The sequence below is a fragment of the Sphaerodactylus townsendi genome, linkage group LG07 (assembly GCF_021028975.2).
Source record: "Sphaerodactylus townsendi isolate TG3544 linkage group LG07, MPM_Stown_v2.3, whole genome shotgun sequence".
NCBI lineage: Eukaryota > Metazoa > Chordata > Lepidosauria > Squamata > Sphaerodactylidae > Sphaerodactylus > Sphaerodactylus townsendi.
The window spans coordinates 4,286,189-4,305,702 of NC_059431.1; the positions used below are offsets into that span (position 1 = coordinate 4,286,189).

The 19,514-nt window shown below is 49.5% G+C and overlaps 1 protein-coding gene across 9 annotated transcripts in view; it reads right to left on the reverse strand.

The window, feature by feature from the left end:
- The window catches only part of CELF4 (CUGBP Elav-like family member 4), a 912,878-nt gene that overhangs the window by 27,071 nt on the left and 866,293 nt on the right, over positions 1–19,514 (reverse strand). For all 9 annotated transcript variants that reach the window (XR_007245022.1, XM_048503051.1, XM_048503048.1 and 6 more), the window contains exon 12: positions 9,206–9,373. Coding sequence is in view for 8 of the 9 variants with exons in the window: in XM_048503051.1 (XP_048359008.1) it covers positions 9,246–9,373 (128 nt within the window). In the remaining variant the exon portion in view is untranslated. The remainder of the gene's footprint in view (positions 1–9,205; positions 9,374–19,514) is intronic.

The following is a 19,514-nucleotide window of genomic DNA, read 5'->3' on the forward strand; positions in this document are numbered from 1 at the left end:
AACCTTGATTATAAAAACACACACAAAAGACCACAATTTCAGATCTCTAATGAGAACTGTGAAGAAATAAAAACTAAATTTATTGTCGAAGGCTTTCACGGCAGGATTCAACTGGTTTTGGTTAGTTTTCTGGGCTGTGTGGCCGTGGTCTGGTGGATCTTGTTCCTAACGTTCTGAACACAATGTGTAACAGACTTCCCTCTGTGAGACACCTCTGAAGATGCCAGCCACAGATGCAGGCAAAATGGTAGGAACAAGATCCACCAGACCACGGCCACACAGCCCGGAAAACCCGCCAGAACCAAAAACTAAATTAGTCAAGTGCCGTTCTAAAAACAATTGTCTTCAGCTACCTCCTAAAGGTTGGAACTAAGGGGGCCAGGCACGTGTCCCTGGAGAGGTGTTCCAAAATCTTTATAGCATCCAAAAAGCCTTATATTTATGCTGTGCGGAATCAGTTAACCAGTCTTAAACCAGTTAAAGTTTCCAAAGAACTCTTCAAGGGCAGCCCTATGTTGAATGTGTTGCAGTAGTCTAATGTTGGAGTGTACAAGGTATGGATATCCTCTGTCAGCGATACAGTAAGCTTCGGTCGGTTGCGTTTGACATTTTGATCTCAGGCACCAGGACCTGGGTTCAGGTTTCACTGGGCCCTGGACAGAGCATCTGTAGCACCTCTTTCCCCTCCAAAGTCAGGTCCCCTGCTTAGGAGCAGCAGTGGCGTAGGAGGTTAAGAGCTCGTGTATCTAATCTGGAGGAACCGGGTTTGATTCCCAGCTCTGCCGCCTGAGCTGTGGAGGCTTATCTGGGGGAATTCAGATTAGCCTGTGCGCTCCCACACACGCCAGCTGGGTGACCTTGGGCTAGTCACAGCTTCTCGGAGCTCTCTCAGCCCCACCCACCTCACAGGGTGTTTGTTGTGAGGGGGGAAGGGCAGGGAGATTGTCAGCCCCTTTGAGTCTCCTGCAGGAGAGAAAGGGGGGATATAAATCCAAACTCTTCTTCTCCTCCTCCTTATGCCTTCCATTGCCCTCATGCTACTCCACTTGCCATATGTCCTACCCAGTCCACCTGAAACCCAGCCACTGCCCATGTTCACCGGCTCCTGACCACCCGCAGCCCTTTCCCAGCAACAACAGCAAGCAAGCAATTGTAGGGAGGGGGGTCGACAGCAGCGGACCTGACCCGAAACTCTGGGCCTTGGCAGTTGCCTCAGCTCAGCACATAAGAACATAAGAACAAGCCAGCTGGATCAGACCAGAGTCCATCTAGTCCAGCTCTCTGCTACTTGCAGTGGCCCCCCAGGTGCCTTTGGGAGCTCACCTGCAGGGGGTGAAAGCAATGGCCTTCTGCTGCTGCTCCTGCTCCTGAGCACCTGGTCTGCTAAGAATATAAGTACAAGCCAACTGGATCAGACCAGAGTCCATCTAGTCCAGCTCTCTGCTACTCGTAGTGGCACATGCTGACGCCAGCCCTGATTGTGGCCGAGAAATGGGACTGACGGGCATATCTTCATGAAGGGATAGCTGCGCATACTTTGTGGTGTGTGAGGCACAGAGGCAAATGGCTTATCATACCCCGAGAAATGTGAGACCCACATTTCCCCCCCACGACAGCAGTAATTTCATCTATTGCTCTCTGGGGGGAGAAGAAGAAGAAGAAGAAGAAGAAGAAGAAGAAGAAGAAGAAGAAGAGTAGTAGGAGTAGGAGTAGGAGTAGGAGTAGGAGGAGTTTGGATTTATATCCCCCCTTTCTCTCCTATAGGAGACTCAAAGTGGCTTACAATCTCCTTTCCCTTCCCCACTCACAACAAACACCCTGTGAGGTGGGGGGGGGGGCTGAGAGAGCTCCGAGAAGCTGTGACTAGCCCAAGGTCACCCAGCTGGCGTGTGTTGGAGTGCACAGGCTAATCTGAATTTTCCAGATAAGCCTCCACAGCTCAAGCGGTAAAGCTGGGAATCAAACCCGGTTCCTCCAGATCAGAGTGCACCTGCTCTTAGCCACTACGCCACTGCGTAGAAGAGTTTGGATTTATACCCCACCTTTCTCTCCTGTAAGGAAGCTCCTTTCCCTTCCTCTCCCCACAACAGGCAACGTGTGAGGCAGGGGGGACTGGGAGAGTTCCGAGAGAACTGTAACTGGCCCAAGGTCACCCGGCAGGCTTCAGGTGGAGGAACAGGGAAACAAATCCGGCTCACCAGATTAGAGCCCACTGTTCATGTGGAGGAGTGGGAAATTGAACCCGGTTCTCCAGATTAGAGTTCACCGCTCTTCCTTACTAGTTTAGAAAAGGTGGTGGCAACAGGTTGGCGGCCCTCCGTTCCAGCTCCCGTTGAGCAAGCAAACCAAACCCTTTCCCCAACTTCCACTGGCTCCTTAAGGTGCCAGCGCAGCAATGCAGCCAAATAGCCGCCCTGCATTTCAAAAGGGGGGGGGACGTGAAAACCCCCCTTATGAACGAGCAGCAAATATTGCTGAATGGAGTTTTGCCTCGGCGTGGTAATTGCTGATTGTATTTCTAAGCGGACGCAGTAATTAATTATTCCAGTTTCCCATCAATGCCCACTATTGTGTGCCAATCTTTGCATAACCACGATAATTAGCAAATGGGATTTCGCATCCATTAGAAACCGAAATTGCCGTTCACGGAACAGAACTCTGTGTTTTGCAATAATAAAGCGATTGGTAATTTAAAAGGATACTGTCAGACTAGAAATAAAAACGAGGTGCGAAGCGGGGGGGGGGGGGGAAGGAAAGGGAAAAGTGTTGTTAAAAATGAGTAAGCTAATTGGGCGAGGGGGGAAAAACAGAAGGCGAGGTTCCCTCTCCCTTGCAGATTTTCAGAACTCGTTTCTTTTGCATCCGCAGCTGGGGATTTGGGGAGTAGGGTGGGGCTGCCAACCTCCAGGCAGTGGCTGGAGATTTCCTGCTATTACAACAGAACGCCAGGCTGCTTTGGAAGCATTCTATCCCCCCCGAAGTCTCTCTCCTCCCCTCCCCAAACCTCAGCCTCTTCAGGCTCCACCCCCAAATCTCCCACGTATTCCCCAACCCAGAGCTGGCTACTCTGGAGTGGATACTGTCACAAATATTACACCCATGCGTACTCCAACTCACTAGGTGAGTATCATTTCAACATTATCTTACAATCATAAATATACAAGAAAATTTTTTTGTAAGAAGAAGAAGAAGAAGAGTTTGGATTTATATCCCCCCTTTCTCTCCTGCAGGAGACTCAAAGGGGCTGACAATCTCCTTGCCCTTCCCCCTCACAACAAACACCCTGTGAGGTAGGTGGGGCTGAGAGAGATCAGCAGAACTGTGACTAGCCCAAGGTCGCCCAGCTGGCGTGTGTGGGAGTGTACAGGCTAATCTGAATTCCCCAGATAAGCCTCCACAGCTCAGGCGGCAGAGCTGGGAATCAAACCCGGTTCCTCCAGATTAGATACACGAGCTCTTAACCTCCTACGCCACTGCTGCTCTTCAGTACACCGTCAGGTATGGCTATAAAACCTCTAGATTAGGTTTTTATTTTGGCAGTCCTTTGTCAAGCCAATAATTGTTGTACAAAGTATTCTTTTTCCTTACTCCTCTAGGAGCACAACTGTTTTGTCTTACATTAGATAGTTTCCAAACTGAATTTCAAATTTCACTTGAATGGCTCTTCTTTAAATAGTCCTTCTCTCTGGATATCAGGATCTCATGTGATCTAGTGTAAGAAAAAACAGTTGTGCTCCTACAGGAGGTGGTGATGGCCCCTAACCTGGATAGCTTTAAAAGGGGCTTGGACATATTGATGGAGGAGAAGTCGATCACACCAATCACACATTGCGTGAAGAAGTGGTTCCTTTTATTAGTCCTAATTCTTCCCCCCAGCATTTTCAATGAATGCCCCCTGGTTCTAGTATTGTGAGAAAGAGAGAAAAATGTCTCTCTGTCCACATTTTCTACCCCATGCATAATTTCATAGACTTCAATCATATCCCCCCTCAGACGCCTCCTCTCCAAACTAAAGAGTCCCAAAAGAACACCCCAGCACTCCAGCTGCCTCCTTTTCTTCTCCCAGGCAATTTCCTCCAGCCAATCAGGACTGGGCAGGACTTAACTATTTCAGGGCAGTCTCTCACTGGAAACCACTTTCCAAAATATGGGCATTTGTCATGGGAGGGTTGACTCTATCACATGGCATCCCTGCTGAGCTTCATCGCCTCCCCAAATTCTACCCTGCTCAGATGTTCTCCCCCAAATCATCAAGAAGTTCTTGAGCTGCAGTTGGTAGCTTTATGTGTAAGGAATCAGCCAGAGGCGTAGCTACAAGGGGACCGGGGGGTGCGCAACGCACCAGGCGTGCACCCCTGTAGGGGTGTGGCAAGGGCGTTCCGGGGGCATTCCAGGGACATGATGGGGCATTCCCAGGCGGGGGCAGAGGACGTGCCAGTGCACTGGGTGCTTTCCCCCCTTGCTACGCCTCTGGAATCAGCCCTCTGCATGCAATGGGGGAAGTTGGGGTATTGATAGGAAAATTCCCTATAGCCGTGACAACAAAATCTAGCCCTTTCTGCACAAACCTTTTAAAATGGTTTGAGGCAGGAAAAAAAATGCTTCCTCCGTGGAGTTCCGCCTTATTTTTACCCCCAAACGTTTTATTTCCGGCCTCAAAACATTTTAAATCAATCCCCTTTTAAAACGATTCTCCGGCTGGAATTTAAAACGATTCTCAGGGGCTGTGCGATCTGTGGATGATGTTTCCCCTGCTTCTCTGCTTCCCTGAAATTCCGCCTGGGGACCCTTTTCTGAGCTCACACTGATCCCCCTCTCCTGTTCATTTACAGCGTTTCTCTGTTCTTTTATTTTTGCAGAGCCAGTCTTCAAAGCATCAGTTCTCTTTATATTTTAACACAAGACCCATTGTCTCCTTTCATACATTAAGGCAATGCATGGACTTCTGGCTATGTGTTTGGGCTTTGGGGAGGGCTCGCCCTAAAGGGTTAGGGAGTAACTTGCTTGGGGCATGTCCCCCTCCATCCTTATTTTGGGCCTCTACGATCTGACAGATGTACTGAACCGCCTAATAATCCTTGCCGCCTCCTCTTGAGGGGGGATTTGAAATGGAATATATTGATTTTGGCAGATTTGCCTCCAATGAGCCTCTCATCACTCATGCGGGCCCACCCCCGCACCCCCTCGCTCCTTCCCAGCTCCGTTTCTGCAATTAGAAACAAAAGAGAGAACAGGAGGGCGGCCATTTTGGAAGCGATTTTGCTAGGCGGGGAAAAAAAATCCTTTGGGGGGTTTGTTTGCTGAAGCTTGTGACCTTATCTGCTACATCTCAGTGATCTGTTCAATGGCTGAAAGCAACTTGGAGAGCGTTAGCAAGGAAAACATGATTTGAAATCACTGTAGACTAAAACAATTTGTGTTCTATAAGGAGAATTTGATCCAAAGGATGAAAAGGCACTCAGAATTGAGTGGACTTTCCTTCCTTCCTTCCTTCCTTCCTTCCTTCCTTCCTTCCTTCCTTCCTTCCTTCCTTCCTTCCTTCCTTCCTTCCTTCCTTCCTTCCTTCCTTCCTTCCTTCCTTCCTTCCTTCCATCCTTCCTTCCTTCCTTCCTTCCTTCCTTCCTTCCTTCCTTCCTTCCTTCCTTCCTTCCTTCCTTCCTTCCTTCCTTCCTTCCTTCCTTCCTTCCTTCCTTCCTTCCTTCCTTCCTTCCTTCCTTCCTTCCTTCCTTCCTTCCTTCCTTCCTTCTTCCTTGCTTCCTTGCTCCCTTGCTTCCTTGCTCCCTTGATTCCTTGCTCCCTCTCTCCTCTGTCCCTCCCTCCCTCCCTTCCTTGCTTGCTTCCTTGCTTCCTTGCTCCCTTCCTTGCTTCCTTGCTTCCTTCCTTCCTTCTTTCTTCCTTCCTTGCTCCCTTGCTTCCTTGCTTCCTTCCTTCAGTCCTTTCTGTGAGGATTCTGATGCAGTCTGCCAAATAAACACACTCCTATGTGTGTGTGTTTTAGGTAAAGGAGGCTCTTCAGCCCCTTCAAAAGAAAGTGCGCAGATGCTCTGTAAAAGGCATGGGTTTAGTGGGTAGCTCTGGACGGGAGTCTGTGCAACCACTGTGGAGTGATCCGCAACCTGAACTCCCCAGGGACTTCCAGTCCATTCCGTCAAGCTTTCGTCTTAGTCAGACTTTGGTCTTAACATGGTGAAAAGCAGGCAAGCTGTCCTGGTCATGGCCCACCCACACTTGGGGAAGGACGGGGAGGGGGCCCATTATTTGGCCAAGGCCCACCCACCCTGGGGGTTGGGGGAGGGAGGGGGAAAGGCCCCCCTCTCCTCCCCCTTCCCCCAGGGTGGATGGGCCATAACCAGATGATGGGCCATTTCCCTCTCCCTCTCCTTCCCCTTCTCAGCTATTGACTATGGCTAGCTCCATCCCCAGAGAAATTCCTGTATCCTCCCGTGCAGGGGTGATGGAAGAGAGAAGATTGCCGAGCGTGATTGTCTACGGTAAAATAATGCTCGGCAACTCCTGAGTCATGCCGCTGAAACATAAAGACTGGCTCCGGAGAAGCGACAATCACCTGTGCCTCCCGCCTTCCACAAGCTGCTACTCTGGCAAGCACAGATGATTTGCAATGTCTCCGCCAGTTTTCATTCAAGGAAAACCACGTCTCCTTTTGCTACCAGGGAGACGTGCGGCTCCTGTGTCCATTGCAAGCTTTTTTAAAAAAACACCAGAGTAGGCATCAATGAACTCACATCTAAAGCGTCCTGTTGTAGGACAATTGGAACTATCACTGTGTCGGCCAAATGCACGGAAGCTACAAAATCCTGGATCGCTCGGCCCAGACAAATCTTTCGTAGAAAGGCCGAGGCACGCGGAAGGGCAGATAAGCAGGTCACGTTTTGTGGCTGCTTGAAAACTCAGTTGTCGGAACTCAGCCCTGAAAGTTTCTCCCCGGTTCCATCCTCTGTCACTGCTCAAGATCAGCCGGTCTTGGCTACGGGTCGTATCATAACACTCTTATCGCGGTGTTGCCAGGGGCTCAACGTAGGCACAACTTGCCTAAACTTCGGGGGAAGCTTTATCGCCATTGCTTTCGGACTGATGGACTGGGCCTCTAATCCCTTTCTTGGAAATGAGATTGGTTGGGGTTTGGGGAGAGTGAATGAGGCGAAGTGCAGCATAAATTCAAGATGGTTTCTTACAGTAGCTTAACTCAAAAATGGGCATTGACACCACTATAACTCGGGCATATGTCCTTTTTTGCCTTCGTTTTCTCTCTCTGGCAACCCACTTTTTGAGGTGAGATTGATGTAATTGTCCCCAGTGGGTGAGATGAACCTTGCGATAATGATTGGTGCCTTTAACAGATGGCTTGTGGCTCCCAAGAGCAGTGGTTCCCAACAGCCTGAAGGCCCCTTTGAAGGTTTGACCTGACCTGCGATTGTGCGTGGACGCTTGGCCACAAAAGGGGCTTGCCAGCCAGAAAGTGGCTACTGCCACCGAGAAAACAGCAACCCGAATGGGAGGCAGGGTTAGATGACGACCAATGCGGGGGCCACAGTGTCCCTTTAGCCACACAGTGACAATCCTTGTGCTGTGCGGATCCTTTTCAAAAATCTGCGCAGCCAATCAAATCTCCGGTGGAGAATCAGAAGCAAGGGCGTAACGAGGTGGGGCAAGCTAGGGCATGTGCCCCGGGCGCTACTCGAGGGGGCACCAAGCAGCCCAGAGTGCCCCCAAGCACTGTTCCACACCACTGAACTATGCCTTGCCCAGAACTCCATGTGGATAGTTGGGAAGCACGTACTTCAGGGCTGGGCTTGGCCAGGTCTAGCTTTACTCTGCTGATCCCATCTCCAAAGTCCAGATGAATTTGTAGGGGGAGCTCTGTAGGTGGAACCAGCAGTACAAAGCTGGACCCAGCCGAGACAGAGCATGCAGGACTCAGCCCGTCTGGGTCCAGCTTTAAACTTCAGGCTTCAGAGTGGAGTCTGCGGTTTAAAGCTAGACCCGCCAAACCCAGCCTTGATCTGTGTGCAGCCCCCCAGCTCCATGTGGAGCTGAGGGGCACACAGCTCAAAGCTTAGGGGTTGGGGTTCTTTAGAAGGTACACCCCTGATCTGAAGGCTTGCCGGGGGGAAAGACCCTCCTGGACCCACCCACAACACGTGATAGGTACCAGGAAAAGTGTCAATGGCACCACGCTGGGGACCCCCGCCCCACAGGATGGGGATTCAGATCAAGAGCTCCATACCCTCGTAGCTACTGGCCCTGAAGAATTTTTCCCCCCGTCTGTTGTGTTCTCAGTCCAGCATCCCCCTCCATTACCCTGGCGTGAAGACATCACACCATAGAGACTGCTCCAGACAAGAAACCAGAAATGTTCCCACAAGCTTGTCAAACAGAACTGGAGAGGGGTGCTGTGTGGTTTCCGAGCTGTATGGCCGTGTTCTAGCAGCATTCTCTCCTGACGTTTCGCCTGCATCTGTGGCTGGCATCTTCAGAGGATCTGATGGAGATGAGCCATCAGATCCTCTGAAGATGCCAGCCACAGATGCAGGCGAAACATCAGGAGAGAATGCTGCTAGAACACGGCCATACAGCCCGGAAACCACACAGCACCCCAGTGATTCCGGCCGTGAAAGCCTTCGACAATACATAGAACTGAAGAGAATGATAAACAGCACCGCTCCTACTTCTTTGCTAAAACCACAGAGTAACTGGCATGGCTCTACGCAACCCCTGACCACGACATTCGCAATTCAATGGTGACTTCGCTGTGAGAACCCCCCAGATAGGTTTCTGCGTAACCACAGGGATTTGTAGATGTCCCATGATGACGAAAGCGACGTATCCCGTCCAAGTTCTGTCTACTCTTTTTAAACCCGTCCCTGAGAAATAGCCCCCCCAAAAGGTAAGCCGATCTCATGTCTTTGAACCATCCACTCTGTTCAGGTAGGGGAAGGAGCATGACAGAATGGACGGTCCGGTGAACGCGAGATCACCTGACCTATCGGAAGTCCCCCATCCCATCCCATCCCCAGGCGTCAGGCTCACAGGACCAGATCCTGTTGCATGGACATGCTTCCACTATGGTTCTGGAGGAGAAGGAAGGCGTTAGCAAACCTGAGAGACCGAACGGTTAGGATCCACAACACAAGAGACGCTACTGGACAATAGGGGATGGTCCCTGGCCCCTCCGTCGAGCAGTTACCTGTGCTAGACCTTGCTTATCCAGAGTTTCCCACCATGCTTCAGTAGGGGCGGTTAGCATCCTTCGGCCTTTTCAGCTGCACTTTCAGCCTCTTCATGCCAATCTGGAAGCCGTTCATAGCCTGGATTGCGGCTTGAGCGCTCGCCGGATTGTCGAAACTCACAAAACCTGTCAAAACACGAGGCAAGGCGCAGGGTTCAACCAGCTGAAGGGGGGGAGCGGGGCTATACCACACACAAGACCACTTTAAGAATGGACATGGAGAGTGGGCAGGCAGAGGAACTGGTGGAGGTTAGCCTGGCCAGATGTTGTCAGACACAGGAGTCTCTGGCAGAGCAAATCTGCAGTGGGGCGGGGCGGGGCGGGGCGGGGCGGGGCGGGGCGGGGCGGGAAGATGTGTAGTGAATCAATAGACCCTGGCAGCGAGTGGAGTCTTGGGGAGCCCTAAGAACATAAGAACATAAGAACTAGCCTGCTGGATCAGACCAGAGTCCATCTAGTCCAGCTCTCTGCTACTCGCAGTGGCCCACCAGGTGCCTTTGGGAGCTCACGTGCAGGAGGTGAAAGCAATGGCCTTCTGCTGCTGTTGCTCCCGAGCACCTGGTCTGCTAAAGCATTTGCAATCTGAGATCAAGGAGGATCAAGATTGGTAGCCATAGATCGACTTCTCCATAAATCTGTCCAAGCCCCCTTTAAAGCTATCCAGGTGAGTGGCCATCACCACCTCCCGTGGCAGCATATTCCAAACACCAATCACACGTTTGGATTTATACCCCACCTTCCTCTCCTGTAAGGAGACTCAGGGTGGCTTACAAGTTCCTTTCCCTTCCTCTCCCCACAACAGACACCTTGTGAGGTAGGTGGGGTTGAGAGAGTTCCAAAGAACTGTGACTACACCAAAGTCACCCAGCAGGAATGTAGGAGTGTGGAAACACATCTGGCCCACCAGGATAAGCTTCAGCCACTCTCAGTTGGAGGGTGGGGAAATGCTCAAACCCTGGTTCTCCAGGATTAGAATCCACCTGCTCTTAACCACTGCCACCTCCACCTGGGACCACAATGCCCCTACATAGTATGTAGGCAACTCGACCTTGATAAATTCCTTGAGATTGTGGATGGGTTGTCTGTTGGGGATTATGGGAGAGGACTTTCCTAAGCAATATATAACTTTGTTTATATATACGACGATTGCAGCAACCGCTTTCTTTGTGCAAAAACGGAGAGACAATAAGATACCAACAAAAGAGGACTGGATTCTGAAAGTTACAGAATATTCAGAAATGCTGAAGTTGATGACATTATTAAGAGACAATAGTTAGAACATTTTTTTTAGAAAACTGGAAACCTTTTTCAGAATATCTTTTGAAAACCTATTTGAATAGTAACATAGTGGCAGGGTTTGAAATGTGAAGGAAACAGTAGACTGTAACCATTAGAATACATTTAAGAAACAACTATTGAATAAATGTCTTAATTATACATGCATGAACCTAGAGATAATTTTTAATCAACGATGAGATAGCTGAAAGTCAAGATATAATGTGTTGTGCTTTTTAAAATCTCTGTATGATTTGTTTTATGTGTGAGAAAATAAAAATTATATATATATTTTAAAAGAGAGATTGTTTGGGGGAGGGGGGAGATTTAGTCTGGACATCTGTTGCGATTCCCGGAAAATTGCAGGCTCAGGTTTTGCAACTCTGGATTGGGGAATGCCTGGAGGTTTGTGTGGAGGAGCCTGGGAAATGAGGGATTCGGGGACATCAGTGGGATAACAGACCACAGATTCCACCTTCCAAAGCAGCCATTTTCTCAAGGGGAACAGAGCTCTGTTGTATGGAGATCTTAATTTAGTTCCAGAATCTCTCTAAGCCCCACTGGAAGGCTGAGCTTATTCCAGTCTTACCCAGGCTGACCAGACGTCCCGCTTTTGGCGGGACAGTCCCGCCTTCAAGCAGTTTGTCCCAGCTGGCCCCTGCGGAGTTATTTCACTGTCCCGATTTTTGAGTAGCTGACTGCCTTCTGGGAAGCTTAAAGGCAGTCATGGCAGCCTCCCACGTCACTGTCCTGCAGCCAGAGGAGCACGGCCTTCTGGGGCTTGCCATTTCCTGCCCTGTGACAGCCCTGAACGCGGCCACCTACCCCCCATCCCGGTTCACAAAGGTGACCATCTGGTCACCTTAGTCTTACCTGGAGGCTGGAAACTGTAGCCCTGCTGTTTCTTGGCCTAACCCCCTGCTTCCTATCAGACCCATGTCTGCCTCTCCTTTCCCCCCATCATTTGGCTAGTTCTGGTTAAAACCTGAGTCTTTGGTCGTTTCCGCACGGCAAAATTATATTTGTGTACCACGGGTATTTTTAAACTTGGGTCTATTTTATCCCAATTTCCCCCTCCGCATGGTCTCCGTTTCTTTCCAGGAGCCAAGTTAGGACCGGTTTGTTCCACACGAGCCCAGGTCTTTTGTATTTATACCACAAGTGCCTCCCTGCATCCGCAAACCTCATGATTGGTCAAGGGCAGTGGGACTGCAAAAATAAACCTGTGGTGTTTACATGGCTTCTGCTCCTGTGGTGTTTACATGGCACCAGGGTCACCCCAGGATATTTGAAAAGAATCACCAATTGGATGATTTTTGAAAACCTCGGGCTAAGGGAAAATATTGCGGGGCAACACCGGGGCAGGCCTGCTTTAGCACCGGGAACTGTGCGGAAAACTTGCACAAACTGGGATATTTCGCTTGCCTATTCGGAATATTTGGACCATGCGGAAATGAAATTAGAAGCAGAATAAACGTCAAGCTATCTTCCTGATGAACAAATGAATGTGTGGGACCAAATCTTTTTCACCATCATTCTGTCTCTTTGAAGAGAGCTCCGAATTTAATGCGATTCTTGGCTTGAGGGTGACGTGTACGAATTCTTCCACCGTTCCTAGTTCACCTCAACAAGTTTACCTATGGGAAAATTACAGTATAGCTAGATTCAAGTCCAGCAGCACCTTAGAAAACAACAAGATTTTCGGAAGGGTTGCCATCTCTGGGTTTGGGAATTCCTGCAAATTAAGGAGCAGACCTTTGAGCAGGCAGCATTTGGGAAGGGTTGGTACCTCAGCAGAGCATGAAGCAATAAAGCACCTTCCTTATGAGGAGAGGCTGCAGCGTTTGGGACTCTTTAGTTTGGAGAGGAGACGTCTGAGGGGTCAGATAGGATTGAAGTCCTATAAAATTATGCATGGGTGTAGAAAATGTTGACAGAGAGAAATTTTCTCTCTTTCTCACAATATTTCAGAACCAGGGGTACCTCATTGAAAATGCTGGGGGAAGAATTAGGACTCCATAAAAAGAAGCACTTCTACTCTGAACGTGTGATTGGTGTTTGGAATATGCTGCCACAGGAGGTGGTGATGGCCACTAACCTGGATAGCTTTAAAAGGGCTTGGACAGATTTATGGAGGAGAAGTCGATTTATGGCTACCAATCTTGATCCTCCTTGATCTGAGGGTTGTAAGAATGCCTTTAACAGTCCAGGGTGCTTTCGGGAGCAGCAACCCGTGCGAAGGCCATTGCTTTCTGCCATCCCTGCCTGTGAGCCCCCAAAGGAGCACCTGGTGGGCCACCATGAGAGTAGCAGAGAGCTGGACTAGATGGACTCTGTGGTCTGATCCAGCTGAGCTTGTTCTGCTGCTCCCATGTTCCAGCAGACCAGGTGCTCGGGAGCAGCAGCGAAAAGCAGCAGCAGAAGGCCATTGCTTTCACCTCCTGCAGAGTGAGCTCCAAAGGCACCTGGTGGGCCAGTCGCGAGTAGCAGAGGCTGGATTAGATGGACTCTGGTCTGATCCAGCTGGCTTGTTCTTATGTTCTTAATGGAGCACACCCTTCCTTGCAGTCATTTTCTCCAGGTGAACTGATACCTGGAGATCAGTAGTAATTTCAGGAGATCTTCAGGTAATATCTGGAGGTTGGCAATCTATTTTGGGGCATACCAGTTTTATAACACATTGCTATATTTTAAATGTGTGTAAGTTGCCCTGCCCTGACTTTGACTGGGAAAGGGAGGGTTATAAGTAAGTAAGTAAATTACCCCCCCTCCAAACTGGTTGGCCTCTAAGGTGTAACTGGGCTCCAATCTAGCTGTTCTACTTCAGATCAACATGGCCATCCTCTGAAATTATGATCTAGTGGTGACCAGGGGCGAAGTTAGGGAAAATGGAGCCCAGGGCAGACTCTGAGTTTTCTGCCCACCCTATGGGCCCCCATGCCCCCTGCCCCCCACTTTCCTTAGCCAGTGGTGGGGCCAGGCAGGGGCGGCCAGGGCCAGGTAGGGGCGGGCGCAGCGGTCTCCGCCGGCCCTGGCAGGGCAGAAGGGGAGGTGGAGGGGGGCAATTTTCCACCCCCACATAACCCAAACGGTGGCCACCTGCAGCATCTATCCCCACCCCTGCCCGTGGAAGCTACGCCACTTCATGCACAGAGAGAGAACCACCATGACTTCGGCCCCGACCACTTGGACCTATACAAGAAAAAACAACTATGCAGCCACCGTCAGTCCCACAGTAGGATGGCTAAAGATTTTCAAACTTTATCTGTCTTTCCCCTGTTTCTCTGGAGAATTCTTTCTGACTTTCGTTCTTTCTTTGCCCACCCAAATCCCCTTGGCTTCCGCCTTCCATTTCACTTCCTTCAACTCATGAATAAATAAACAAACTCTTTTGTCCAACTTGCTCCTTTGTCCAATCCAAGCAATGGAACTCTCTTCCAAGTGGAACCTTCAGTTCTCTTGGGATTCCACCAATCTCCAACCATGCAGGGACAGTTCCGCCGGCAAAACGCGCATTTCTCGGCAGTCTCTCTGGTGAGCATACAACTAGGGGTAGGTGCTTCACCATCGTGGCCCTCCAGATGACTATGGACTACAGTTCCTCATCATCCCCGCCACCATCATGCTGGCAGGGGATGTGTTCCATGATCCATAACTATCTGAGGGCTATGAAGTTTGACACCTGTGGTCTAGGGGATACAGAAGTCTTTCACTAGGTACAGCCCCCAAATCTTTTGGGAATCTTTCAAGCCAGAGTTGGCAGCACTATGCCCATCCCACAGAAGAATCTCTGCCAATGCTGCCACATTCCAGTATGGCTTGAATAAATGTGCCCCAAGCAGAGCAAAGGATTTGCAGAACCGGAGCGCAGATATTTCTGTCTTCTTGCACGTAGAACTGTTTCCTCAGGAGACTCATCTACAAAGGATCTTTTCGCAATTGGGCTTCAAACGGTTTGTGTCCTCAGTACTGTCTGATTGTGTGTCCCGTTTCCCACTTGAAAGTGTGGCTTCTCTAAACAGTATATTGCAGATATCAGCCATCTTGTACGTTCTGCGGCAAGGTTCAAGTCTAGCTTCCCTTTGGAGGTGAGCAAGATTTGGATTTATACCATGCTTTTCTCAACTGTAAGGAGCCTCAAAGTGGCTTACAAACTCCTTTCCCTTCCTCTCCCTACAACAAATGCCTTGTGAGGTAGGTGGGGCTGAGAGACTTCTGGAAGAACAGTGACTGGCCAAGATCACCCAGTGGGTTTCATGTGGAGGAGTGGGGAATCAAACCCAGTTCTCCAGATCAGAGTCCACCTGCTCTTAACAATTACACCAGAATTCAAAGCTTCCTTCATCAAATACAGCATTCCTAAAAAGCCTAGGGATGCAAAAAAAAAAAATCTTGAAGGCCTCTGAACAGCCTTCAGACTTGAATCTGGGTATTAGCAGCCATAAACCAAATTAAGCAGTTACCTCTGACGAAACAAGCATGCTTGTCAGGCGTAACATTTACACATTATTCATCCAGCTTCTTTAGGAAGGTACTGGAGGTGATATTCTCAACCTTGCTATATATTTGGAACCTTCCTCTGACACCATGGTTTGGTGGGATTCGTACAGCAGTAGGCATCTATGGTTTTTCTGTTACCACACTTCTGGAGAAAACCTAGAAGTGACGTTATGCCACTTATGGAACTCTGGTAAAACCATAAAGTTTCCATCAAATGGCATGACATTACTTATGGTTTTCCCTGGAAGCAGTGGAACTCCATTGCACCAAGAGTGATTACATTTTTAATCTCCCCCTGGTACCTTTAATGTAAAGTGACCAGATCGTCACCTTTGTAAACTGGGACCCGGGCTGGTATGCAAACGGGAGTTTCCCAGAAGGTAGGTGCAAGGCCCCAAGTGTCACAAGGTGTGAGGAGCTTCCAGGAAGGTAGTGTAGTAGCCTCCCACAAGCACTTCCGCTGGGTCGGGGAGCACACCGTCTTCTCTGGCACTCCCCCGGGTTTCACTCTGTGACAGGGTGGGAAACCAGGGAATGCCCCAGAAGGCAGTGCACTCCCTGTGGTCAGAAAGGGAGAAGGTGCCGCAGACTGCTCTCTGAGGCGTGCCCCAGAAGGCAGCGGCAGCAACTTCCAAAATCTGGATGGTCTTAAAAAAACCTGGGGGACGCTGGGACAAATTAATTTTAAGGCAGGACTGTCCCGGCCAAAAGCAGTAAAGGAACTTCCAGGAGGTAGATGAGACCAGATTTTCTTTTTAAATTTTTCTCCCAGGAGGCTGCACCTCCCGCAGTACCTTCCTGCCAATTGCCACTGCCGGGTAACCCTAATCAAAGTGGGCTGCCACCTATCCCTGGAATTCTTGCCCAGGTTTTATTTTAGCTGCAGGCCTTGCCAGAGCATTTTCAGATTTTGCCTCCGAACAGCAAGGGAAAGAAATGTTCCTTCCTGGGCAAATAGCCAGTCGTGGGCCTAGAATCCAGTGGCTCACAGCGTGTCACGTTTATTTTCCAACGTAACCTTTTGCAATCCCCAGGAAGGTGAGCCGGGTCCCCCCCCCCCCCGTCTCTGCCGTGGGTGGCTGGGAAAAGGCCCGCCTGCCCCTTTAACTGCCGAGCTGCAAACAGCTGTTCCTTCTTGCAGCCACGCTTGCGAGTTCGGAAAGTTTTTGGGAAGTCGGTGCATAACTGACAGTTAGATTTATCTCCCCAATAAGCAATCAACATTATAATAAAGGAAAAATGCTTTCCGTGCACCTTTGAGAGCACATCAGAAATTAATCTAAACATCAAATTAATTATGGTTTGTAAAATGAATAGTGGCTCACGGCCCTAATACTTCGCTGGCTCGTCCCCTCCTCCCCCACTCCCGGCAGGCTGCCTCCCCTCCAAAACCTCCCCTGATTGCTTGGAGCCATTACAGAACATGGGCGGAGGGCGAGAAGTTTTATGGAGCCTCCTCTAGCTTTTTTAACATCCATTGCATCTTCCATCCAACTGGAGCATTTTCTCCCCTCCCGCCGTTATTGGCGCAACAGCTGTCGTGGATAAAAAGATGCGGCAGCATGGATTAAAACGTTCCATGAAAGGTCAAGAAAAGGCCAAGGCATGCGGCCGGGTGGAGAGCTCCTTCGAAGTTGGGGCACTTGGTCAAATTTTGGGGTCGCTGAGCTGCCTTCTCCTCTACTTGTCTATCAGTTAGGGATGAAGGTGTGAAGGCTCCACCTTGGTTTGCTTGCACCCCGCTGGGAAGCTTCTGGAGATTTGGGGAGAAGAACTTGAGGAGGGGTGAATTTGTGGAGGTATGTATGGTATACCATCCAGTCTACCTTTCAAGGCTGCCATTTTTTTCATAGAATCCTAGAGTTGGAAGAGACCCCAAGAAGATGTATTGTCGAAGGCTTCTCATTGGCCAGGAATCACTGGATTGGAAGCAGTGGCTGGCATCTTTCTGGTGAGATCCTCTGAAGATGCCGAAGAAACCACAGGATCTGCAGGCTTTTAAACGGCCAGAGGAGGAGAATGCTGGCTAGAACAAGGCCATTTACAGCCTCGGAGACCTCACAAAGCCTAATTTCAAGACTTCAATCCACCTGCCATTGCAGGGAAATCACTACTAAATCAAAGTAATTCTTGCTCCTGACATAAGTTCATCCAGCCTCTGTTTAAAAACCTCCAGTTAGGTGACTCTAACAATCCTCCTCGAAGCAGTGAATTTCCAGGAGAACTAATCTCTGTAGTCCGGAGAGGAGTTGTAATTCTGGAAGAACACCGACCGACGATCTGGAAAAGAGTAGCCATTTTTCTACCTGCTACTGTGGCTTCAGGCCAAAGACAGGAAACAGTATTCCCTGGCGTAAGTCAGGGACAAAGATTTTTGGGACAGTTCAGGCTTGATTTGAGGTAGAAGCCACTGATTGGTGTTTTTGGTGGTCCACAAAACAGTATCCATAAAACTCTCCTCCGACAGCACATTTCAAATGAATCCTGTTTCTTCCTTGCTTTCTTCATTGTCCAACTTTCACACCCAAACATAGAAATGGAGAATACTACAGCATGAATGAACTTAAGAACATAAGAACATAAGAACAAGCCAGCTGGATCAGACCAGAGTCCATCTAGTCCAGCTCTCTGCTACTCGCAGTGGCCCACCAGGTGCCTTGGGGAGCTCACCTGCAGGATGTGAAAGCAATGGCCTCTCATGGCTATTGCCGCCGAAAGCACCCTGACCAGTTATGAGCATTTGCAATCTCAGATCCAAAGAGGATCAAGATTGAGTAGCCATAAATCGACTTCTCCTCCATAAATCTGTCAGTCTCCCTTTTGGAAGGCTATCCAGGTTGAGTGGCCATCACCTACCTCCCCTGGTGGGCGGCAGCATATTCTAAAACCACCTCAATCACACTTGTTTTGATCTTGAGCATTCTTTGCAGTGCCTTTGTGGCTGCCCTTCCCAATTTCAGTCTTCTCGGTTGGAGTCTCCCTCTTGGCTGATGATAAAACCAAGGACATCATGTATGCAGAAGAAGAGTTTGGAGTTATACATTGCCTTTCTCTCTTGTAAGAAGTCTCAAAGAAACTCACAAACTCATTCCACTCCTCTCCCCACACAACAAACACCTTGTGAGGTAAATGCGGCCCAAGATCACCCAACAGGCTTCAATGCATTGGACCTTCAGCAGGTGACAATCCAGGTAAGAGTCCACTGCTCGTGTGGAGGAAAGGGGAGTAAAACCCATTTCTCCAGATCAGAATCCACCTGCTCCAATCCACTACATTATGCTGGCTCTCCTTCAACAACCAGGAGCTGAAAGTTGGGATGCTCTGTGGCTCTCCAAAAGATATTCACAACCTCTACATTCGCCCGTGTGTCTATTTCCTACATCCTCTCCAACTTAACTGGACCAAAACACAAGGGATGCTTAAAAGTCTATGATCTTCCTGGAGTTTTAATGGCTGCCGTGTGGGCCTCCAGTTGAATCTCAGCTGTAGCATCGGAGGGAGGTGGAGTTTACCCTACTATCCCACTTGAGTTGCTTCATCAGAATTTGCCTTCATGCTGTTGCTACTTGTGCAAAGGGGGAAATGAACCCAGGGGCTCTTCTTTGGAACAGCAGTGGTGTAGGAGGTTAAAAGCTCGTGTATCTAATCTGGAGGAACCGGGTTTGATTCCCAGCTCTGCCACCTGAGCTGACAGCCATATCAGGGAATTCTAGATTAGCCTGTACACTCCCACACACAGCCAAGCAGTTGGGTGACCTTGGGCTAAGAATACACAGCCCTTGGAGCCTCTGCTCAGCCCCAACTCCACCTCACAGGTTTGTTGTGAGGGGGGAAGGGGCAAGGAGACAGTAAGCCCCTCACCTTCTACAGCAGAGAACTCAGGTTAGGAACCTGCGGCTTTCAGGAATTCAGCACCATCAGCTCTGGCCACAGTGCATGGCCACAATGGCCATGCTGACAGAGGCTTCGATGGGGAATTGTAGTTCCTGAACATCTGGAGAGTCAGGTTCCTACCCCTCTGTCCTACAGGAAAGGGGATATACAAACTCCAGGCTCCTCCTCCTCCTCCTCCTCCTCCTCCTCCTCCTCCTCCTCCTCCTCCTCCTCCTCTTCTTCTTCTTCTTCTTCTTCTTCTTCTTCTTCTTCTTCTTCTTCTTCTTCTTCTTCTTCTTCTTCTTCTTCTTCTTCTTCTTCTTCTTCTTCTTCGAGTGTGGTGGAGTCTCCTTCCTCGGCGATTTTCCTACAGAGGCTGGATGGCCATCTGTTGGGAGTGCTTTGATTGTGTGTTCCTGCATGGCTGGGGGTTGGATGGGATGGTCCTTCTGGTCTCTTCCAACTCTATGATTCTTCCCCCAATCCACCAGTAATAGGAATACAGGGGTATATGTTGATTTCAGTCAGCGAAGACATGTTGGGGTAGAAAGGAGAACCCTTTCCCTCCTATCACTGCTCTGATTCAAACTTCAGTGGGTAGCCGTATTGATCTCCAGTA